At 38.3% G+C, this 26,014-nt stretch overlaps 1 protein-coding gene across 1 annotated transcript in view; it reads left to right on the top strand.

Moving 5' to 3' along the window:
• Positions 1–15,439: 15,439 nt before the first annotated feature.
• ZSWIM5 (zinc finger SWIM-type containing 5) overlaps positions 15,440–26,014 on the top strand; it is a 73,229-nt gene continuing 62,654 nt past the window's right edge. The window contains exons 1-2 of the mRNA XM_007077431.3: positions 15,440–15,467; positions 17,917–18,273. Of these exons, the coding sequence (XP_007077493.2) occupies positions 15,440–15,467; positions 17,917–18,273 (385 nt within the window). The remainder of the gene's footprint in view (positions 15,468–17,916; positions 18,274–26,014) is intronic.

Here is a 26,014-nt window from a genome sequence, read left to right as displayed (position 1 = left end):
ATAGAGGCGGTGCTCGCTACACGGACTGGCGGGAGGGAGCCGGGGCGGTGGAGGGGCAGCCCGCCTGGCAAGGCAGAGCCCCCACGTCTGGCCTGCAAAAGTGGAGGGGCCGGACTGGGTGAGTTCTGACAGCCAGTGGGACTTAACATCTGGAATGTTATAAGTCAACAGCTCTGCTCGGAGAGCGGGAGGGTGAGAGGACAATGTGAGGGAGAGGTGTTGAGCCCCGGAAGACAGAGCTCAGCTCAGTGGGGAACAAAGGCGCTGGGCACTGCCATCTCCCTCACCCATCCCCCAGCCAAATCCCAAAGGGAACCAGTTCCCGTCACTGAACTTGCTTGCACCACGCAAACACCCAACGCTGTGCTTCTGTGGATCCATCCCTTCGACGGGTCTGCCTGCCTCCCTCCTGGTGCTGCAGGGCCCCTCCTGCAGGGGACCACCGACAGCAAAGTGAGCTAAGCCTGCCCCTCCTGCCCCTGTGCACCTTGCGGATCCACCCCAGCTAATACGCCAGATCCCATAGAAGCAGCACCACAAACCTGGCAGTGTGCAAGTAGCCCAGACAGGGGCCACACCACTCCACAGTGAGTCCTGCCCCTGGGAGAGGGAAAGATAAGGTACACACCAGTCTGACTGTGGCCCCAGCAGTGGGGCACATCAGCAGTGTGGGCAGACAATCAGGTCTGACTGCCGCCCCAGCCACCAACACAAGTTACTCCAGATAGCACAGGGGAAGTGCCCTGCAGTTTCTCACCACTCCAGGGACTATCCAAAAGGATGAAATGGAAGAATTCTCCTCAAAAGAAACTCCAGGAGTAGCGACAGCTAACGAATTGATCAAAAACGATTTAAGCAATATAACAAACGTGAATTTCAAATAATACTCATAAAATTAATCGCTGGGTTAGAAAAAAGTATAGAGGACAGCAGAGAATCTATTGCTACAGAGATCAAGGGACTAAGAAACATTCATGAGGAGCTAAAAAATGCTATAAATGAGGTGCAAAATAAAATAGAGGCGACCACAGCTTGGATTGAAGAGGCTGAGGAGATAATAGGTGAATTAGAAGATAAAATTAATGGAAAAGAGGAAGCTGAGAATAAGATAAAAAAAATCCAGGAGTATGAGGCGAGAATTAGAGAACTAAGTGATGCAATGAAATGCAACAATATCCATATAATAGGGATTCCAGAGGAGGAAGAGAGAGAGAAAGGGGCTGAAGGTGTACTTGATCATAGCTGAGAACTTCCCTGATCTGGGGAAGGAAAAAGGCATTGAAATCCAAGAGGCACAGAGAACTCCCTTCAGACGTAACTTGAATCGATCTTCTGCATGACATATCATAGTGAAACTGGCAAAATACAAGGATAAAGAGAAAATTCTGAAAGCAGCTAGGGATAAACATGCTCTAACATATAAAGGGAGACCGATAAGACTCGTGACGGATCTCTCTACCGAAACTTGGCAGGCCAGAAAGGAATGGCAGGAATCTTCAATGTGATGAACAGAAAAAAATATGCAGCCGAGAATCCTTTATCCCCCAAGTCTGTCATTTAGAATAGAAGGAGAGATAAAGGTCTTCCCAAACACACAAAAACTGAAGAATTCATCACCACTGAACCAGGCCTACAAGAGATCCTAAGGGGGATCCTGTGAGACAAAGTACCAGAGACATCGCTACAAGCATGAAACCTACAGACATCACAATGACTCTAAACTCATATCTTTCTATAATAACACTGAATATAAATGGACTAAATGCGCCAACCAAAAGACATAGGGTATCAGAATGGATAAAAAAACAAGACCCATCTATTTGCTGTCTACAAGAGACTCATTTTAGACCTGAGGACACCTTCAGATTGAGAGTGAGGGGATGGAGAACTATCTATCATGCTACTGGAACTCAGAGCTGGAGTAACCATACTTATATCAGACAAACTAGACTTTAAATTAAAGGCTGTAAGAAGAGATGAAGAAGGGCATTATATAATAATTACAGGGTCTATCCATCAGGAAGAGCTAACAATTATAAATGTCTATGCGCCAAATATGGGAGCCCCCAAATATATAAAACAATTACTCACAAACATAAGCAACCTTATTGATAAGGATGTGGTAATTGCAGGGGACTTTAACAGCCCACTTACAGAAATGGATAGATCATCTAGACACACGGTAAATAAAGAAACAAGGGCCCTGAATGATATATTGGATCACATGGACTTGACAGACATATTTAGAACTCTGCATCCCAAAGCAACAGAATATACTTTCTTCTCGAGTGCACATGGAACATTCTCCAAGATAGATCACATTCTGGGTCACAAAACAGCCCTTCATAACTATACAAGAATTCAGATCATACCACGCGTACTTTCAGACCACAATGCTACGAAGCTTGAAATCAATCACAGAAAAAAGTCTGGAAAACCTCCAAAAGCATGGAGGTTAAAGAACACCCTACTAAAGAATGAGTGGGTCAACCAGGTAATTAGAGAAGAAATTAAAAAATATATGGAAACAAACGAAAATGAAAATACAAGAATCCAAACGCTTTGGGATGCAGCAAAGGCAGTCCTGAGAGGAAAATTCATTGCAATCCAGGCCTATCTCAAGAAACAAGAAAAATCCCAAATACAAAATCTAACAGCACACCTAAATGAAATAGAAGCAGAACAGCAAAGACACCCCAAACCCAGCAGAAGAAGAGAAATAGTAAAGATCAGAGCAGAAATAAACAATATAGAATCTAAAAAAACTGTAGAGCAGATCAATGAAACCAAGAGTTGGTTTTTTGAAAAAAAATAAACAAAATTGATAAACCTCTAACCAGGCTTCTCAAAAAGAAAAGGGAGATGACCCAAATAGATAAAATCATGAATGAAAATGGAATCATTACAACCATTTCCTCAGAAATACAAGCAATTATCAGGGAATACTATGAAAAACCATATGCCAACAAACTGGACAACCTGGAAGAAATGGACAAATTCCTAAGCACCCACACACTTCCAAAACGCAAACAGGAAGAAATAGAAATAGAAAACCAGCGAAGAAATTGAATCAGTTATCAAAAATCTCCCAACAAATAAGAGTCCAGGACCAGATGGCTTCCCAGGGGAATTCTACCAGATGTTTAAAGCAGAGATAATACCTATCCTTCTCAAGCTGTTCCAAAATATAGAAAGGGAAGGAAAACTTCCAGACTCATTTTATGAAGCCAGCATTACTTTGATTCCTAAACCAGACAGAGACCCAATAAAAAAAGAGAACTACAGACCAATATCCCTGATGAATATGGATGCAAAAATTCTCAATAAAATACTAGCAAATCGAATTCAACAGCATATAAAAAGAATTATACACCATGATCAAGTGGGATTCATTCCTGGGCTGCAGGGCTGGTTCAACATTTGCAAATCAATCAATGTGATACAACACATTAATAAAAAAAAAAGATAAGAACCATATGATCCTGTCAATAGATGCAGAAAAAGCATTTGACAAAATTCAGCATCCTTTCTTAATAAAAACCCTCAAGAAAGTCGGGATAGAAGGAACATACTTAAATATCATAAAAGCCATTTATGAAAAGCCCATAGCTAACATCATCCTCAATGGGGGAAAACTGAGAGCTTTTTCCCTGAGATCAGGAACACGACAGGGATGTCCACTCTCACTGCTGTTGTTTCACATAGTGTTGGAAGTGCTTAGCATCAGCAATCAGACAACAAAAGGAAATCAAAGGCATCAAAATTGGCAACGATGCAGTCAAGCTTTCGCTTTTTGCAGATGACATGATATTATACATGGAAAATCTGATAGACTCCACCAAAAGTCTGCTAGAACTGATACATGAGTTCAGCAAAGTCGCAGGATACAAAATCAATGTACAGAAATCAGTTGCATTCTTACACACTAATAATGAAGCAACAGAAAGACAAATAAAGAAACTGATCCCATTCACAATTGCACCAAGAAGCATAAACTACCTAGGGATAAACCTAACCAAAGATGTAAAAGATCTGTATGCTGAAAACTATAGAAAGCTTATGAAGGAAATTGAAGAAGATATAAAGAAATGGAAAAACATTCTGTGCTCATGGGTTGGAAGAATAAAATGTCTATTGTTAAAATGTCAATACTCCCCAAAGCTATCTACACATTCAATGCAATCCCAATCAAAATTGCACCAGCATTCTTCTCAGAGCTAGAACAAGCAATCCTAAAATTCATATGGAACCACAAAAGACCCCGAATAGCCAAAGTAATTTTGAAGAAGAAGACCAAAGCAGGAGGCATCACAATCCCAGACTTTAGCCTCTACTACAAAGCTGTAATCATCAAGACAGCATGGTATTGGCACAAAAACAGACACATAGACCAATGGAATAGAATAGAAACCCCAGAACTAGACCCACAAAAGTATGGCCAACTAATCTTTAACAAAGCAGGAAAGAACATCCAATGGAAAAAAGACAGTCTCTTTAACAAATGGTGCTGGGAGAACTGGACAGCAACATGCAGAAGGTTGAAACTAGACCACTTTCTCACACCATTCACAAGAATAAACTCAAAATGGATAAAGGACCTAAATGTGAGACAGGAAATCATCCGAACCCTAGAGGAGAAAGCAGGAAAAAACCTCTCTGACCTAAGCCGCAGCAATTTCTTACTCGACACATCCCCAAAGGCAAGGGAATTAAAAGCAAAAATGAACTATTGGGACCTTATGAAGACAAAAAGCTTCTGCACAGCAAAGGAAACAATCACCAAAACTAAAAGGCAACCAACGGAATGGGAAAAGATATTTGCAAATGACATATCGGACAAAGGGCTAGTATCCAAAATCTATAAAGAGCTCACCAAACTCCACACCCGAAAAACAAATAACCCAGTGAAGAAATGGGCAGAAAACATGAATAGACACTTCTCTAAAGAAGACATCCGGATGGCCAACAGGCACATGAAAAGATGCTCAATGTTGCTCCTCATCAGGGAGATACAAATTGACTATTTTCTTCCAAAACCCAGGTCTCTACCAGACCCACCATCCCTGACTGCTTTGCTCCAAAAAGGTAATGCTGTGCCAAGGAAGGAAATATTGGATGCTTGACCATTATGGCTGGCTGGAGCCCCTAGTGAAGCAAACATATGTTGATTCCTTCCCTTTATGCCTGCCTACTCCTTCTCCTACCAGTCCACCCATTATCTTAATCATTCCAAGACCTGCAGTTGATAATAGACTGTTTTTAAAGCCAGTAGTTCTTGAGCATTTGAATATTTGGTAAGCAAGATGATTTCATAATATATGCCTTTTGGTTTGGAGGGTTTTTTTGTTGTTTTTTGGGTGTTTTGTTTTGTTTTGTTTTGTTGTTTTGTATGTTAGAAAATGTGATTGAAGGATCATCACTATGATGATGGTCAGGAAAAGTTTGTCTATAAAGTACTTGTTTTGCCTATGAATTCTAAGCAGTTTTCACAACTGTCATTTCTGTCACTTTTTTTGTTAAAAGCCTACAATGTTTCAAACACTGAATTAGGCACTTTACATGTGTTTTCATTCTACATATGAGGGTGTTAAGAGTCAGAGAAGGTGAGTCAAATTTTAAGTAAAAAATAAAGCCACTCTAAGGCAATGACTGATTGAGGCAGTGATCATTAATGACTATTAAAACTATTAGGTAGGGGCACCTGGGTGGCTCAGTCGGTTGAGCGGCCCACTTCGGCTCAGGTCATGATCTTGTGGTCTGTGAGTTCAAGCCCCGCATCAGGCTCTGTGTTGACAGCTCAGAACTTGGAGCCTGTTTCAGATTCTGTGTCTCCCTCGCTCTCTGCCCCTCCCCCACTCATGCTCTGTCTCTCTCTCTCTGGCAAAAATGATTAAACATTAAAAAAAATTAAAAAAAAAACTATTAGGTAGAAAGTTAACAGGGAACTTTATAATGGTTGGATCAGGCTCACAACACCTGAAAACATTGATCAATCCTAAGAGCACAAAAAGAAAAACCATGAGTCATTATTTATCTGCTGATGTGATGTATTAGAAAGTATGCAACACAACCTATGAGGTAATTTTCCCAAAAAACCTGAATCTGGTCAAGTCTCTCTAGCACTAACTTATTATTTTCCAGTAAATAACTGGTGGGGGGCGGGGAGGAGAGGAACTTATAGCTTAAGAGATGAATCAATCAAATGAAATGGCTGGACCTTATTTGTATCCTGATTTGAACAAACATCCTGTGTTTGTTTGATTGTTGTTTTGAGATCTTTTTAAAAAGTCGGTTGTGGTGGTGTGAATACTGGATATTTGATTTTAAGGAACTACTACTAATTTTAAACTCATATCTTTTAGAAATGTATGTAGAAGTATTTAGCAATGAAATTATATTTCTGGGGTTTACTTCAGTATAATCCCTTGGAGAGGATAGAGAGAGTTGGGAAAGGGTAAAGACTAAGCCAGTTTATGTCTCTGTTGAAAATTATTGAAGCTGAGTGATGGAAACATGGGGTCTCATTATACTGAGCCCTCTTTACTTCTTTGTTTGGAAATGTCCAAATAAGAGAGTTAAAAATTAAAAAAGAGCACACAGTGGGTATTCAGTAAGTGCATGCTGGATTCAATAGAGATTTATAGGCTTCTATACATTTGCTTAAATCAGCAAATTATTGATGGACATGTTTATGGCAGTTAGGTTTGCAAGGGGAAAGAAACACTAATTGAACCTATTCTATGTAGCTTTATTCTTAGGAGTAATTAGACTTTTACAAAAAAAAATGTTATTAGGTTAAAATAAGGAAAGAAGTACAAATATTTTAAACTGACTTTCAGTTTACATTCTAAAAGCTATGAAGGGAAAAAGGAACTCACAGCAAGGAAACTTCCACAGAGCCACTCAGAGCCTTCTGCCTTTCAAATGGGCCTAGTCCTGGAGCATGAGCTATGCCAGTGGAGCCCAAAGATTTACCAAGCTCAAATGAACATGTTCCCAAGAGCATCCTGGGCCTTAACTGAAGCTTCTAGGGGGCTATGTCTGACTTGCTTTGAAAAATATTTTGTAGAAATGTCTGAATTATTTAATAGTGACCTACTGTGGAGATCACTGGAATCTAAATTGATACTCAGCATTTTGTCTCTAATTCCAGATTAATATAGAGGGTTCAAACCATTACCAATGCTATAAAAACAAATATAAGAATTTCAGTAAACCTGACAGTTATTTTCTAATAATGTTTCTGATAGTATTATTTTATAGTTTCTATAAATGTGGTATTGATTGCCATGCAACACAATATTATACACAGAAGCAGTATAGTGTAATAGTATGTATTACATAGTATGTATACTATAGCATAGCATAGCATAGCATAGCATAGCATAGCATAGCATGTAGAGTATGGGCTTTTGAGCCAGACTGCCTGGATGTAAATCTTGACATTGCCACTTAGTAGCAGAATGACCCTGAGCAAGTTACTTAACCTCTCTGTGCTTGTTTCCTTATACATACAGTGGGAATAATAGTAATCAGGGTTTTCCAGAACAAAAGCAGTAGGATATATGTATACGCACACAACATGTATATATGTTTTATTTCATATTATATGTATGTATGTATGATTTATTTTGAGGAATGGGTCTATGCAATTATGGGAGCTGGCAAGTCTGAAATCTGTATGGCAGGCCAGCAAGCTGGAAATCCTTGAGCAGGATCTGATTCTACAGTCTTGAGGCAGAATTTCTTCTTTCTCAGAGAAACCTTAGTTTTGCTTTTAAAGCCTTTTACTGATTGGATGAGATCTACCCACATTATTGAGGTTAATTACCTTTAGTTAAAGTCAACTGATTTTATATGTTAACCACAGCTACAAAATACTTCTACAGCAATACCTAGATTAGTGTTTCAATAATGGGGTCCTATAGCTTAGTCATATTGACACATAAAACTTAGATCACACTTACTAAAAGATTCATAAAAATTGTGAAAATTTAATGAGTTAAATGCATGTAAAGCATTTAGAATAGAGCCTAACAATTGGGAGGCACTCATAAAGATTAGCTATTATTACACATTCTTTAAATCATAAAGGTTAACTATTATTACATACTCTTTAAATCCCAAAAGTACCCTTGTTCTAGGAAAGATATAATAATAAATTCAGTGATAGTCACTATAAAATCAATTAATATTCTAGCGAGAATGAACCTTAGATGTCTTCTAGACCAGCCTCTCATTTTAAAAAACATGGAAGCTGAGGTCCAGTCTCTTTTTCATGTAGGCAAAGATATTTTGGTTTTTGTAGTGATGAACACACAGAGAGAAAGCCCTGCCCTAGTGGGGCTTCTATCTTAATAAGATAACCATTGTTTCTGCCCAAATCTTACCAATATTCTTACTCATTTGCATTCAGAAAAGGAATTAGAGATTTGGGTTCAGAGACTGTGCTGCCTCAAAACACAGGTGCCCCAAAACATTGAACTGTTCAAGTAGAAATGTTTATATTCAACTTTTAGATTCAGAAGCTTAGAACCTAAGCTCTTCCTACATTGACATCACTGGCATATTTGAAATTTTAAAGTTACCCTTCTATGGGGTGTCTCTTTTCATTAAGACTTAGGTCATTTCTCAAGAATGTGCTAAATGCTCCTGAGTGGCCTAAGTGAAATTAATAATGTACTTTCTTAGCACCTTGTTTTCAACCACTGGGAAACTTGGCCATTGGGGAAGTTCTCTCTGATTCCTTGACATGGAGACTCATTAACAAAAATTGCATAAAAGCATGAATAATAAATCTATGGGACACTTTACAGTTTTATAAACCACTTCTGAGAAATAGGGCAGGTATAATTATCCCCACTTTACTGAGGAGGAAGCTGAAATTCAGAGTTGTGAAGTGAGTCTCCCAAGACTACATACTTAATAGCAGATCCTGACTGCCTAATCCCAGTATAATATGCTCTCTGCTGTATAACTCTACTGGCCACGTTTGGTCAATATAGTTCTAGAAAAGAGCTGCTTTTCAACCCTGCAGTTCTCTTCCTTAGTTCTAATGTGAAGACAGTCTTGGAGACACTCCTGGAAGAGTCAGGCCCTGGGGCACAGGGGGCACTACATAGCAGGACTCTTCCTTATAAAGCCATTACCCTCAAGAACAGGAGACATCGCTGACTTTCCTAACACACAGAGACAGACACAGAGACTTAGACAAAATTAAAAGAGAAATTTATCCCAAATGAAAGACAGGAGAAGGCCATGGCCAGAGATATAAGCAAAACAGATATAGGTAATATGCCTGATAGAGAATTTAAAGTAATGATCATCAAGATACTGGACTTGAGAAAAGAGTGGAGGACATCAGTGAGACCCTTAACACAGAGATAAGGAATAACATAGCAGAGAGAAACACACTTGATCGAATGAACAGCAAGCTGAAAGAAGCAAAGGGATGAATTGATGACCCATTAATTCCAACTTCCATTTCCAGAGTAATGGAAAGTAATCAAGCTGAACAGGGGAGAGAAAAAAGAATTATGCAAAATAAGAATTATTATGTTTGATAAGGTGACCGAGTTTCCTTAAGGAACTTTACCAAACATAATAACATTCATATTATAGGAGTCCCAGAAGAAGAACAGAGAGAAAGGAGAGCAGAAAATTTAATTTGAAGAAAGAATAGCTGAAAACTTCCCTAACGTGGGAAAGGAAACAGGAAACAGATATCTAGATCCCAGAGGCACAGAGAACACCCATCAAAATCAACGATAGCAGATCCACACTAAGACATATTGTAATTAAGTTGGCAAAATATAATGATGAAGAAAAAAATATTAAAAACCAGCAAAATAAAAGAAGACAGTTACATACAAAGGAAACCCCACAAAACTATCTGTGGACTTTTCAGCAGAAAATTTCCAAGCCAGAAAGCAGTGGCATGATATATTCAAAGTGCTGAATGGGAAAAACCTGCAGCCAAGAATAGTCTATATAGCAAGGGTGTCATTCAGAATAGAGAGAGATATATAGTTTCCTTGACAAAAACTAAAGGAGTTCATGACCGCTAAACCAGCCCTGAAAGAAATATTTTTAAAGGAAAAAAAATTTAAGTTTATTTATTTTTGAGAGAGAGACAAAGAGAGCAAGTGAGGGAGGGGCAGAGAGAGAGGGAGGGAGAGTATCTCAAGCAGGCTCTGCACCGTCAGCACAGAGCCTAATGCAGGACATGAACCCACGAACCTTGAGATCATGACTTGACCCGAAACCAAGAGTTGGACACTTAACTGCTGAGCCACCCAGGCGTCCCTCTGCAAGAAATATTAAAGGGGACTCTTTGAGTGGAAAGGAAAGACCACAAATGACAGTGTGAAGGTAGAAAACAAAAAAGCACTAAAAATGAATATTTCTGTATAAAACAGTCAAGGAACTCACAGAAGAAAAAGTTGTAAAATATGACACCATATACCTAAAACATGGGAGGAGAGGAGTAAAAAATGGATTCAAACTTAAATGACCATCAATATAATATAGACTGTTATATGCAGAAGAGTTATATACAAACCTAATGGTACCATATATCAAAAACCACTATTAAATATGCAAAGAATAAAGAGAGTTCAAATCGCTAAAGAAAATGAGCAACCCATGAAAGAGAGAAAGACAACAAAGGATCAGAGAAAATCTTCAGAAACAAAAATAATAAATTGGGGCGCCTGGGTGGCTCAGTCAGTTAAGTGGCCAACATCGGCTCAGGTCATGATCTCACAGTTTGTGAGTTTGGGCCCCACGTCGGGCTCTGTGCTGACAGCTCAGAGTCTGGAGCCTGCTTCAAATTCTATGTCTTCCTCTCTCTCTGCCCCTTCCCTGCTCACTCTCACTCTCTTTCTCTCTCTCTCTCAAAAATAAACATGAAAAAAATTTTTTTGGAAACTAATAAAATGCCAATAAATACGTATGTATCAATAATTGTTTTGAATGTAAATGGCCTAAACACTCCAATCAAAGACATGGGGTGACAAAATGGATATAAAAACAAGACTCATCTTGGGGCGCCTGGGTGGCTCAGTCAGTTGAGCGTCCAACTTCGGCTTAGGTCATGATCTCGCGGTTTGTGAGTTTGAGCCCCGTGTCAGGCTCTGTGCTGACAGCTCAGAGCCTGGAGCCTGCTTTGGATTCTGTGTCTCCTCCTGTCTCTGCCCCTCCCCTGCTCATGCTCTGTCTCTCTCTGTCTCTCAATAATAAATAAACATTAAAAAAAATTTTTTTAAATAAAACAAAAAAAAACAAGACTCATCTATATACTGCCTACAAAGACTAATTTTAGACCAAAAGACGCCTGGAGATTGAAAGTGAGGGAATAGAGAAAGAGAAACATCTATCATCCAAATAGATGTCAAAAGCAAGCCAGAGTGGCAGTACTTACATCGGACGAAATAGACTTTAAAGCAAAGACTGTAACAAGAGGCAAAGAAGGACACTACATAATAATAAGGGGGACAATCCAACAAGAAGATATAACAATTGTAAATATTTATGGACCCAATATGGAAGCACTCAAATACATAAAACAGGTAATAACAAACACAGAGGAACTAATCAATAATAATACAATAGCACTAGAGGACTTTAACACCCCACTTACATCAATGGACAGATCATCTAAACAGAAAATCACCTAGGAAACAATGTCTTTGAATGACATAGTGAAACAGATGGATTTAACAGATATATTTAGAACATTCCATCCTAAAACAGCAGAATACACATTCTTTTCAAGTGCACATGGAACATTCTCTAGAATAGATCACATATTAAGCCACAAGACAAGCCTCAACAAATTCAAAAAGATCAAAGTTATACCATGCATATTTTCTGACCACAATGCTATGAAACTAGAAGTCAACCACAAGAAAAATTTGGAAAGATCACAAATGCATAGAGATTAAATACCATGCTACTAACAATGGATGGATCAACCAGGAAATAAAAGAAGAAATTAAAAAGCACATGGAAGCAAATGAAAATGAATACAGAACAGTTTAAAACTGTTGAGACAGAGCAAAAGCAGTTCTGAGAAGGAAGTTTATAGCAATACAGGCCTTCCTCAAGAAGCAAGAGGAATTTCAAGTAAACAATTTAACCTACACCTAAAGGAGCTAGAAAAAGAACACCAACAAAAACTAAAACCAGCCAAAGAAAGGAAATAATAAAGATTAGAGCAGAAATTGGGGCACCTGGGTGGCTCAGTTGGTTGAGCCATCTGTCTTTGGCTCAGGGCATGATCTCACAGCTCATGAATTTGAGCCCTGTATCAGGCTTGCTACTTTCAGTGCAGGGCCTGCTTTGGATCCTCTATCCCTCTCTTTCTGCTCCTCCCCCCCCCAAAACAAAAAAATAAAACATTTAAAATTTATAAAGATTAGGGGCGCCTGGGTGGCGCAGTCAGTTGAGCGTCCGACTTCAGCCAGGTCACGATCTCGCGGTCCAGTCCGTGAGTTCGAGCCCCGCGTCAGGCTCTGGGCTGATGGCTCGGAGCCTGGAGCCTGTTTCCGATTCTGTGTCTCCCTCTCTCTCTGCCCCTCCCCCGTTCATGCTCTGTCTCTCTCTGTCCCAAAAATAAATAAAAAACGTTGAAAAAAAAATTTGTAAAGATTAGACCACAAATAAATGATACTGAAACTAAAAAAAAAAAAAAATACAACAGATCAATGAAATGAGGAGCTAGTTCTTGGAAAAAAGCAATAAAACTGATAAACCTAGCCACACTTAACAAGAAAACAGAGAAAGGACCCAAATAAATAAAAGCACAAATGAGAGAGGAGAAATAACAACAAATACCACAGAAATAAAATTATTAAGAGAATATTATGAAAAACCACATGCCAGAAATCAGACAACCTAGAAGAAATGGATGAATTCCAGAAACATACAACAAAACTGAACCAGGAAGAAATAGAAAATTTCAGCAGATAATTACCTGCAAAGAATTCGAATCAGTAATCAAAAAACCCAACAGACAAAAGTCCAGGATCAGATGGCTTCACGGGTGAATTCTACCAAGTATTTAAAGAGTTAAAACCTATTCTCAAACTATTCCAAAAAACAGAAAAGGAAGGAAAAACTTCCAAATTTATCCTATGAGGCCAGCATTATCCTGGTACAAAAACCAGATAAAGACATCACTAGAAAAGAGAACTACAGGGCAATATGTCTGATGAACATAGATGCAAAAACCCTCATCAAAATACTAGCAAACCGAATCCAACAATGCATTTAAAAAATCATTCATCAGGGCTCCTGGGTGGCTCAGTCAGTTGGGCTTCCTTCCGACTTCCGCTCAGGTCATGATCTCACAGTCAGTGAGTTCGAGCCCTGCATTGGGCTCTATGCTGACAGCTCAGAGCCTGGAGCCTGCTTTGGATTCTGTGTCTCCCTCTCTCTCTCTGCCCTTCCCCTGCTCATGCTCTGTCTCTCTCTGTCTCAAAAATAATAAATAAAAACGTTAAAAAAATTTTTTTTAATCATTCATCACATCAAGTGGGTTGCAAGGTTGGTTCAGTATTCACAAGTCAATCAACATGATGCATCACATCAACAAGGAAAAGGATATGTACCACGTGATCATTTCAGTAGATGTAGAAAAAGTATTTGGCAAAGTACAACATCCATTCATGGTTAAAACCTTCAACAATGTATGTTTACAGGGTATATACCGCAACATAATAAAGGCCATATATGAAAAACCCACAGCTAACATCATCTTTAATGGTGAAAAACTTAGAGCTTTTTCCCTAAGGTCAGGAACAGGACAAGGACGTCCACTCTCACCATTTTTATTCAACATCGTACTGGAAGTCCTAGCCATAGCAATCAGAAAACAAAAAGAATAAAATGCACCCAAATCAGTAAGGAAGAAGTAAAACTTCCACTGTTTGTAGATGACATGATACTCTACATAGGATACCTGAAAGACTCCACCAAAAAAGGAAAAAAAAAAAAAAACACTACTGGAACTAATAAAGGAATTCAGAAGAGTTGCAGGATACAAAATCAGTGTACAGAAATCTGTTTCATTTCTATACACCAATAATGAAGGAGGAGAAAGAGAAATTAAGAAAACAATCCCATTTACAATTGCACAAAAATAATAAGGTACCTAGGAATAGACCTGACCAAAGAGGTGAGAGACCTGTACTCTGAAAACGAGAAAACACTGATAAAAGAAACTGAAAATGACACAAAGAAGTGGAAAGACAGTCATGCTCATGGATTGGAAGAACAAATTTTGTTAAAATGTCTGTATTGCCCAAAGCAGTCTATACATTTAATGTAATCTCGATCAAAATACCAATAGCATTTTTCACAGAACTAGAGCAAAAAATTCTAAAATTTCTGTGGAACCGCAGAAGACCCCCATAGCCAAAGCAACCTTGAAAAAGAAGCTGGAGGCATCACAATTCCAGACTTCAAATTCTACTACAAAGCTGCAGTAATCAGAACAGTGTGGTACTGGAACTTTCAAACAGATGCATAGATTAATGGAACAGAATAGAAAACCCAGAAATAAACCCACAAGTATATGATCAGTTAATCTTCAACAAAGCAGAAAAGAATATCCAGTGGGAAAGAGTCTCTTCAACAAATGGTGTTGGGAAAAGCAGACAGCAGCATGCAAAAGAATGAAACTAGACCACTTTCTTACACCATACATAAAAATAAAATAAAAATGGGTTAAGGACCAAATGGGAGACCTGAAACCATAAAAATCCTTGAAGAGAACACAGGTTGTAATCTCTTTGACATTGGTAGTAGCAATACTTTTCTAGATATGTTGCCTGAGGCAAGGGAAACAAAATAAAAAATAGACTATTGGGACTACATTAAAATAAAAAGCTTTTGGGGTGCCTGGGTGGTTCAGTTGGTTAAGTGTCCGGCTTCAGCTCAGGTCATGATCTCACGGTTCATGAGTTTGAACCTGCATTGGGCTCTGTGCTGAAAGGTCAGAGCCTGGAGCCTGCTTCAGATTCTGTCTCCCTCTCTCTCTGCCCCTCCCCTGCTCACTCTCTCTCTCTCTCTCAAAAATAAACATTAAAAAACATTAAAAAGCTTTTGCGAAGCAAAGGAAACAATAAAACAAAAAACAACCTATGCAATGGGAAAAGATATTTGCAAATGATATATCCAATAAAGGGTTAGCAGCCAAAATATATAAAGAACATATAAAACTCAACACCCAAAAAGGTAATAATCCAATTTAAAAATGGGCAGAAGACGTAAACAGACATTTCTCCAAAGAGGACAGATGGCAAACAGACACATGAAAAGATGCTCCACATCACTCATCATCAGAGAAATGCAAATCAAAACTACAATGAAATATCCCTTCACACCTTTCAGAATGGCTAAAATCAAAAACAAGAAACAAGGGATGTTGGTGACGATGTGGAAAAAGAGCAACATTGTATGCTGTTGGTGGGAATGCAAACTGGTGCAGCCACTGTGGAAAACAGTATGGAGGTTTCTTAAAGGGTTAAAAATAGAACTACCCTATGATCCAGTAATCTCACTAGTGGGCATTTACTCAAAGAATACATAAACACTAATTCAAAGGGATACATGCACCCCTATGTTAAAGCAGCATTTCTTACAATAGCCAAGATATGAAAGCAGCCCAAGTGTTTGTCAATAGATGAATGGGTAAAGAAGTTGTGTTATACATACAAAAGAATATTATTCAGCCATAAAAAAGAATGAAATCTTACCATTTGCAATGACATGGATAGAGCTAAAGAGTATAATGCTAAATGAAATGAGTCAGAGAAACACAAATACCATATGATTTCACTCAAATGTGAAATTTAAGAAATGAAACAAAAGGGCAAAGGAGGGTCAAAGAGAGATAGAGAGAGACAAATCAAGAAACAGACTTTCAATTGTGGAGAACAAACTTGGTTACCAGAGGGTGGGGGGTGGAGGATGGGTAAATATGTGATGAGGATTAATGTGTTCACTTGTGATGGGCAGGGCAACTAGGTGATATATGGAATTGTGAATCACTATATAAAAATAAATAATATAAAGTGAAGGCAGTCTTTATCCACACTTAATCATATTTGGATGTAACTTGTTTACTTTGCCTTTAAAATATGACAATAAATATTTTTAAATCTGAAGCTAAGTTTAGCTGAGAAAAAATTTCTGTGAAGTTTTAAAAATATACCTGGAAGCTAATAAAGTTTTAGCAAATAAGTCTTGGATATTTTTCTTGCTCTGGAAATTAATCTTAACTTTTTTAGTAGTGTGCACCTTTCTTTGGATTGGACATAAATGTGCCTTTTAGTAGTGTTAATTTTGCCAGATTGTATGTTTTTAAATTTGGGTCTTATTTTAATTAACCATGATTATCTGAAACTTGAACTTTGGAAAGTTTTCTGTCTGCATTTTTAAATTCTGCTGGGTCACAGTGGTAGCTCTGAAACTTATATATACATCTTTATTATTTGTCAACTATTCTCCAACAGATAAAAGTTTATATAAAATTGCTTCCCTGTTCACAGTGTGCAGTGCAGTTAAGCAGGAAAGTCTCCAAGGACAGGAAAGTCTCCTGTCCCTGATATACCATTTGACACATCATATTGTAATCATTTATTTATTTATTTGTCTGATTTTTGAGAATAAGGACTTTGTCATGGCATCTTTTAGAGGTAGTGTAATATAAATGAAAGAAAATGAACTTTGGAGTCATTCAGACCTGGTTCCAAAACTCAGGTCTGTCATTTACTACCTGAGAGGTTTTAAGCAAATTACTTAACCTTTCTGAACCCCAGTTTACACAACTTTAAAAATAAGAAAAATAGGGGAGTCTGGGTAGCTCAGTCGGTTAAGCATCTGACACTTGATTTCGGCTCGGATCCTGATCTTATAGTTCGTGGGACAGAGCTTTGTCTTGGGCTCTATGCTGAGTGTGGAGCCTGCTTAGGATTCTCTCTCTCTCCCTCTCTCTGCCCCTCACCCACTCGTGTGTGCACTCTCTCTCTCTCTCAAAATAAGTAAACTTAAATAAAATAAAAAATAAAATAAGGAAAATAATAGCAACCTCATAATGTTGTGATAAATTATTAAAAACACCAGATACAGTTGTGCTATGTGATAGGTGCTTTACAAATATTTGATATCCTTTCTCCTTTTTTTGTTAATATCCCGAGGCCTAGCAGTCTGACACTTAAGATCTCATTAATTGGTTTAAATGACTGAATTATTCTCCCTACATTACAAAATTATTAGTGCTATGTGCTAGTAAGTCGAGGTGTAACACTGCATAGTCTCACTGCACCAAGCTGTGCTTTCCATATTTTATGAGGTTTCTTACCTTTTTGGTATCCCACATGGCCACCATTTTGGAATTGTATGTTTTAAGGAAGAAATGTCAGTATTCTCCTTGTTCTTTCTCCTGTCCTTTCTTGTGGCATTCCTTTGGTTTCTCTTGGATTTATGGCACTTGCCTTAATCTAGATTGTACTTATTTCATTTGTAGCCTTGTCTTTTCTCCCAAAGAGTTTACAGTGTACCTTAGAGGTTTTTAACTTATTTGGGGTTCCTTGTTAACCTTTTTAGACTATGATGAAAGCTATGAACTATCCCTGCCCCCCTAGCAAATGTACATGTATACACAACAGGTTTTCATATTATTAGTTCACGAGGTTTGTGGACTCCAGGGTAAGGATTCTTTTTCTAGATATTGTGTTCCTTTAGAGCTGTACCTGAGTTTCATTGACCTTTGTGCTATGGCAGAGCCTACCACATATACAGGAGATAACTTAGCAAAAAGTTTCTGAATCGATTAATTGAAATGCAAAATGAAAATCTTCCAAGTTTCTTATTGCAGAATCTCTAAACGCACTTTCTTTGTTTCCTTAGGCTTCCATCTCAGTGGTACAGTAACTGAGCCAGCTACCACTTCTGAACCAGCAGTGACTTACAAAGTTGCAATCAGTTTTGACAGATGCAAAATCACCTCAGTGACATGTGGCTGTGGGAACAAAGATATATTCTACTGTGCTCATGTGGTGGCACTCTCACTCTACAGGATCCGTAAACCAGAGCAAGTCAAATTGCGTCTTCCTATCTCAGAAACCCTTTTCCAGATGAATAGGGACCAGCTACAGAAGTTTATTCAATATTTAATCACGGCACACCACACTGAAGTTCTTCCTACTGCGCAGAAACTGGCAGATGAGATTCTATCCTCCAACTCAGAAATCAACCAAGTGAATGGTAATTATACAACATTTTTGTTGCTAAAAATCTACTTTGTTGCTTTATTGCGTGTTTAGAGGTTGGGATTTTTTGTTAATATTTTTGCAATTGTGATCACTTAACCTGAAATCAGTTCATTCCATCAAATCAACTATTCAACTCTTAGTTTTTTGAAGCAGTCCAGTTGTCTGTCTTATAAAACTCTTTGCAAAAAAAGGACAGAGAATGTTAGAGTTATGTAGTGATCTAGTTTTTTGGACTTTGTTTGTCCATATAATACCTGCCCCAGGAGCCTGGAATATTCAGGAGTGAGAGAAAGCAAAAAATAATTTGTGTCATTCAGTGAAATTAGATATATATAAGAATTCTCTTAACATTTTAGGATCCTACATAGCATCAGGGTCATTCTAAAGAGCATCTTTTAGTATTGTGCTCACTTACTCATTCAACAAGTATATATTGAGAACCTGCTCTGTGCAAGCAATAGTGCTGATTGTTGAGAGCATAAAACAGACATGATTCCTGCCTTCAGGTAGCTTATAATCTAGTAGAAAAGACAGATACGTTTGGGGCACCTGCGTGGCTCAGTTGATTGAGCGTCCCACTCTTGATATTAGCTCAGGTAATGATCCCTGAGTTGTGGGATCAAGCCCCGTGTCAGGCTCTGTGCTGAGCATGGAGCCTGCTTGGTATTCTCTTTCTCTCCCTCTGCCCATCTCCCATGCTTGCATGCTCTCTCCATCTCTCTCTAAAAGGAAGAAAAGGGGTGTGGGGGAAGAAAGAAAAGACAGCTAAGTTTGAAACAAATAGTTGTTTTTGTAATAAAGCCAGGTTGTAAAGACTTTATCACAGGAAATCACTGAAGAATTTTGAGAAGGCGTTTTGTTTGTTAGATCCTATGTTCCAGGTATGATACAAAGGACTCCACATATGTTGATTCATTTAGCTTTCAAAACTACTCTGTGAAATAGGTGTTTTAACTACTTCCATTTTTTAAATAAGAAAATTATAACCCATACACACTTGACTTCAAAACTCAAGGTTTTTATGCTTCTCTATACTATCTATTTTTAGCAGATAATTTTGGTACTAATGTAAAAGAGGCAATGAGACCAGGTGGATGGTCTGTATGATATTGTAATCCATGTGCCAAAGGTTCTGCCTCTCCCAGTTGTTCAATAGAACTAATCAAGTCCTATACACAACCTCACCACTCCTCAGAAACAAGGGTAGTCAGACCGACAGGCTTCCAGGAACTCTTGCTAACTAGCAGAAATAATCTTCTATTGCTTTATACAGAAAGCTGTGGTATATATATAATAACTGAGCCCTCTCTAAGTGATACTCTTAAAGAGTAGCTTCAAATATCTCTCATCCCACATAGTAAGGCTGTTCTACTTCTCTGGCCTCCTTAACTCTAGAGCTCTTAGAAACCTGAGTTCTGCCTCATCCCAAGGTCTGTAGCACCAAAGAGAAATACTGCTCTGTACCCCTATGACTAGGTTGTCCCCTGTTTTCATGCTTTATTCCCATTGACTCTTTCTCAGAATTTTTGCCTATTTCCAAGCTCTCTTGCCTTTTCTTCATGTGACCATCTTGGTTGAGGACCTTATTGCACCTGTCTTATTCATACCACTGCTGTCACCAAAACCATCCTCTTCCCTCTTTACCACTGTGCTAAAGCAATTTTTATCTTTTGTTACACCACCCATCTTATTTTCTGAAGTTAGGTTTAGGTTGCCACACTGAACTTGAGTGTGATCCTCAACCTTTCCCAGGAACTACTACTTCTGTACCTGTGTCTATTCCATACTAATACTAGCTTTCTACTCCCAGCTTCCCTAGTATTCCACAAGGCCTTTCCTAATCTATTTCTACTAACCAATGTTGATATTGGCAATGATAATGAAAAAGGGGACAGAGAATGGAGATATCTTAGAGGTAACATGGACTGGATTCAATATCTGCTGTATAGGATGAGTGAGGAGGGTGAAGAAGAGGAAGAAAAGAAAGATTAGACAAAACTGAATTCCAGAATGTCTAGCTAGGATGATGTTGATGGACTTGATGATAATGTTGTCATTCACTGAGGGAACATAAGAGGAGGGGTGAATTTAGGAGGAAGATGAATTTGGGGTGTGTGGGTGGCTCAGTCTGTTAAGCATCCAACCAGCTGAGCCCTGCATTAGGCTCTGTGCTATCAGAGCCCTGCTTGGGATTCTCTCTCTCTGCCCCTCCCCTGTTCATGCTTTCTCTCTCTCTCTCTTTCCCTCTCTCTCTCAAAATAAATAAACTTAAAAGAAAAGGAGGAAAATGAATTCAATATAAGTTTGAGATACTTGTAGAACATTTAGGAAAAGATTTTTTTAATATGAAATTTATTGTCAAATTGGTTTCCATACAACACCCAGTGCTCATCCCAAAAGGTGCCCTCCTCAATACCCATCACCCACCCTCCCCTCCCTCCCACCCCCCATCAACCCTAAGTTTGTTCTCAGTTTTTTAAGAGTCTCTTATGCTTTGGCTCTCTCCCTCTCTAACCTTTTTTTTTCTTCCCCTCCCCATGGACTTCTGTTAAGTTTCTCAGGATCCACATAAGATACCATATGTTTTCACTCTTATAGGAAAAGATTTCTGTTGGGCAGTTGGATATATGGATCTAGAACTGTGGGCAAAACTCACAATTTTGGAGTGATTAGCATAGGGATATTTGGAGTCTTGTTTCTCTTCCCTGCTAAATCTTGAAACACTTAGAACATCTTCCCTCTCCTCTTTCCCAAACTCTGCTCCTCACCAAAACAAAATTAAAAAGCAGGAATAAGATTTCTAAAACTGCTAGCTGCCTGCTTTTAATCCCAAGAATGGATCCAGGCATTGCTGTGCTCCTCACATCCTTAAAACCTTTTTTTTTTCTTAAGCCCCTATGTGTGGTTTTACCTAGACTTTGCCTTGTCCCCTTTGGTAGACTGTCTTTCTACATCTACCACTGCTCTATGCTCTGTGATTTGATTTGGTAACTCCATACCGTAAAATTCTCTGGCATACAGCATCTTGGTCAGGGCTTCAGTTGCTGCTTATCCATGAAGAGAGATTTGATACATTGAGAAAAGTAAGGTGACTTGAGGAGCAGGGTTAGGAACCATGTTTTATTAATTTCTGAGTCTCTGTCACCTAGCATGGTACCTGGGAAATAATAAGGGTTTATTAAATGAATACAGCCATGCATATACAGGTGATGCAAGCAGGAGTCAGTATAGAAATTAGCAAAGTAGAAAAAAAAAAAAGAGGTTAGAGTGGGAGAGAGCCAAAGCATAAGAGACTGTTAAAAACTGAGAACAAACTGAGGGTTGATGGGGGGTGGGAGGGAGGGGAGGGTGGGTGATGGGTATTGAGGAGGGCACCTTTTGGGATGAGCACTGGGTGTTGTATGGAAACCAATTTGACAATAAATTTCATATATTAAAAAAAAAAGAAATTAGCAAAGTAGAATGAGAAATGAGAAAAAGCTAGTAATTATCAAAGTCAGCATAGAACTGAGTTTCAAGAAGTGAATAGTCAACAATGTTGAATATCATGGAAGATACAGACCAAAGCTAACAAAGGTAGAAAGACAATTTAGGGGAAATAGAAACTATACAGAGAGAAGAAAACTTTGAAAAAGTATTAATAATATTATCATTGGAGTAAAAGAAGATATTGCAACCATGAAATAAGAACTGGATACTGTAGAAATGAGTTCACACAACAGAAAGAACTAATGAAATTACAAATATAATGGCAAAATCTTCTAAAACTAAGTGATGGAAAATAAAGGTAAGGAAAGCTCCCACAGAGTAGAGCAAAAAGACAAAAAGATGAAAAACAGGAGAAAAAAAATTGTCAAAAAGTAAGAAAACAAGTCCTAGAAATTCCATTGTTTGAATAATAGGGTTTCCAAAAATGGAAAACAGAGGTAAGGAATTCATCAATGAAATAAGTAAATTTTCTAGAACAAAAGCATGTGAGTTTCCAAAGTAAAGGATTTAACTATATGCTCAGCAGTGGAGGGGCACCTGGGTGGCTCAGTTGGTTAAGCATCCAGCTCTTGATTTCAGCTCAGGTCATGCATGATCTCAGTTGTGAGATTGAACCCCACCTCAGGTTCCGTGCTGAGTGTGGAGCCTGCTTGGGATTTTCTCTCTCTCTCTCTCTCTCTCTGCCTCTTCCTCACTCATGCTCTCTCTCTCAATATAAATAAATAAACATTAAAAAAATGCTCAGCAGGGGAAAAAGAAGAGTCTTTTCAACAAATGGAGCTGGATCAGTTAGATATATTCATGTGGGGGAAAAAAAACCCTCAATTCCTATCTCATGCCGTACGGAACAATCAATTGCAGATAGATGGGAGATATAAATGTGAAGGGTAAAACAATAAAGTATATAGAAGATAACATGAGAAAATATCTTCATGTGCTTGGAGTAGGAAAATTTTTCTTAAGTAGGAAAAGATTTAAAAATTGGGCTACATTAAAATTTTAAACTTCTTTTTATCAAAAGGTACCACTCAAAGACTAAAAAGGTAGGTAATAGGAGAAGGTATTTATAGTATATATAACTGACAAAGAGCTTATATCCTAATTACATAACGAACCCCAGGGCACCTGGGTGGCTTAGCCAGGTAAGTGTCCAACTCCTGATTTCAGCTCAGGTCACCATCTCATGGTTGGTGAGATCAAGCCCTGCATCAGGCTCTCTGCTGTCAGTGCAGAGCCTGCTTCAAATCCTCCATCTCCCTCTCTCTCTGCCCCTCCCTGCTTGCTCTCTCTCTCTCTCTCTCTCAAAAATAAACATTAATAATAAGAAAAATTCTTACAAATAGTAAAATTGACAAGAGACACAGAAAGGCACTAGACAAAAAGGATATCCAGATATTTAATAAACATATTAAAAGTTACTTTAATTAGTAATCATGGAAATGCAAATTAAAACCACAGTGAGATACCATTACCTATCCACCAGAATAGCTAAAGTTTTAAAACTGTCATTAGCAGGGGTGCCTGGGTGGCTCAGTCGGTTAAGCGTCCGACTTCGGCTCAGGTCACGATCTCGCGGTCTGTGAGTTCAAGCCCCGCGTCGGGCTCTGTGCTGACCGCTCAGAGCCTGGAGCCTGTTTCAGATTCTGTGTCTCCCTCTCTCTCTGACCCTACCCAGTTCATGCTCTGTCTCTCTCTGTCTCAAAAATAAATAAACGTTAAAAAAAAAATTTAAAAAAAACCTGTCATTAGCAGCTATTGGTGAAGATACTGAGCAGCTGGAACTATTGTAGGTAGGAACTAATATATTGCAGGTATAAATTGTTTCAGTCACTTTGTGAACTGTTTAGCATCATCTAACTAAAGTTGAGCATATGTATATGCCGTGACCCAGAAACTCTTCTAGATGTCTACTCAATGGAAATGAGTAGCATAATTTGTAACAGCCTAAAATAGAAACAATCTGAATGTCCATCAACAGAATGACTAAATAAATTGATACATTCACATAATGGAATATTGTACATCAGTGAAAATAAATTAAGCACTATTGCTGTGCCCCAAAGTATGGGGGAATCTTACAAACATGATGTTGAATGAAAGAAGCCAGACACAAAAGAATAACTCTTGTGTGATTCTACTTTTATAAAGTTCAAAAACAAGTCCCTGTTTAGAAGTTAGGATAGTGGTTAATTTGGGGGAAGAAGAAAGGAGATAATGTTTGTGAGGGGGCTTTTAGAATGCTGTTAGTATTCTATTTCTTGACTTCAATGATAGTTACACTGTTATAATGGCTATGTAATAATTCAACAAGCTGTTTGCTTAAGATTTGTACACTTTTAATAATTTATATTTTAATTTTAAAATACTAATTTAAGGGGCACCTGGGGGACTCAGTCAGTTAAGCGTCTGACTTCAGCTCAGGTCATGATCTCATGGTTCATGAGTTTGAGTCTCACATCAGGCTGTGTGCTGACAGCTCAGAGCCTGGAGCCTACTTCAGATTCTGTCTCCCTCCCTCTCTGCCCCTCCCCCACTTTCTCTCTCTCTCTCTCTCTCTCTCTCTCTCTCTCTCTCTCTCTCTCAAAAATAAATAAGCATTAAAAATTTTTTAATAAAATAAAATACTGATTTAGTCCGGAGCACCTGAATGGCTCGGTTGGTTGAGTGTCCGACTTCAGTTCACGTCATGATCTCACAGTTTGTGAGTTTGAACCCCACATTGGGCTCACTGCTGTCAAAACAGAGCCACTTTGGATCCTCTGTCCCCCTTTCTCTCTGCCCTTCCCGTGCTCACACTCTTTCTCTCTCAAAAGTAAACATTTAAAAAAATAAAATATTAATTTAATTTAAAAAGTGTGTGTATATGCACATGTCTACACACACACATATGTGTATAGGACAAAAAGACTGGAAGGAAATACACCATAATATTAATAATAGTAATCTATGGCTGGTGGCATTATAGGTGTATTTTATTTTCTTTATGAATAGTATATTTTATATAAAAGCATGTATTATTTTTATAATTTTAAAAAGGATGTTTAAGAATGAAAGAAAAATTGGTTCCACAGACTTAATAGTTCCCTCAGGACAGGTCTCATTGTTGAAGCCTAAGTGCTAACTTGGAGCCTTAATCCACATGATGGTTTGTTTCATAATTATTTATAAAAGACATCCTTTCTATTTTATCTTCATTTGTTACCATTTCTCGTACAGTCCTGTGGAAAATTTTACACTATAACATTTACACTGACTGGGTTTACTTTACCACTATTGAGGTCAATTAGTTTCATACTCAAGACAAATATGAACATATGTAGAGACATTTTTATCTTGTTTTTTTAACCAAAGGATTTTTAAAAAAGATTTTGCCTAGAAGTTAGTGAGAGACAGCTGGAGAGGCTGCTTATGAACTCCAGGCCTAGTTTATCTAATTAAGACTATCTGTGTTCTTGTTCACGCATTCCTACATGCTCTACCCTCCTGTATTCTCTGACCCTTAATTTTGACATTTCATACAGATTAATCTTAAGTTTTCTCCTCTTCTTTTTATATATATTTTTAATATTTTTTAATGTTTATTAATTTTTTTGAGAGAGAGAGAGACAGAGTGCTAGCAGGGGAGGGGCAGAGAGAGAGGGAGACACAGAATCCGAAGCAGGCCCCCAGGCTCCAAGCTGTCAGCACAGAGCCCGACATGGGGCTCGAACCCACGAACCATGAGATAATGACCTGAGACAAAGTTGGACACCCAACCTGACTGAGCCACCCAGGTGCCCCAAGTTTTCTCCTATTCTTATTCTACATGATCTCTATAGGCAATCTCAGCTACATCCTTGACTTTAAATGTCATCTATGTACTATGGCTCACAGATCACTTCTCCTATATCCAACTGACTATACATGTCTCCATACAATGGAGACATCCCCAAATCAACATATCCAAACGTGAGTTTATCTTCCTCCCCAAACTTACTCAGATACCAAATAGCACCACCATCTAGCCAGTGGATTATGATAGAAATCTTCTAGTCATCTCTAATACTTTTTACTTATAATCCTTGTGCATTCCATTGCAAGACCTGTTAATTTTACCTCCAAAGTATATTTCATCCTTTTCCACTTCTCTCTATTGATATTGCCATAACCCTAAGTCAAAACTCCTATAATCTCCCATCTTGATTGCTACCATAGTATTCAAACTTATCTTTCCATATTCACTATTGTTCCCTTCTATTCCATTC

This window comes from Panthera tigris, chromosome C1, assembly GCF_018350195.1.
Source record: "Panthera tigris isolate Pti1 chromosome C1, P.tigris_Pti1_mat1.1, whole genome shotgun sequence".
In the NCBI taxonomy this organism is placed as follows: domain Eukaryota; kingdom Metazoa; phylum Chordata; class Mammalia; order Carnivora; family Felidae; genus Panthera; species Panthera tigris.
This window is presented reverse-complemented; position numbering and strand designations above follow the sequence as displayed.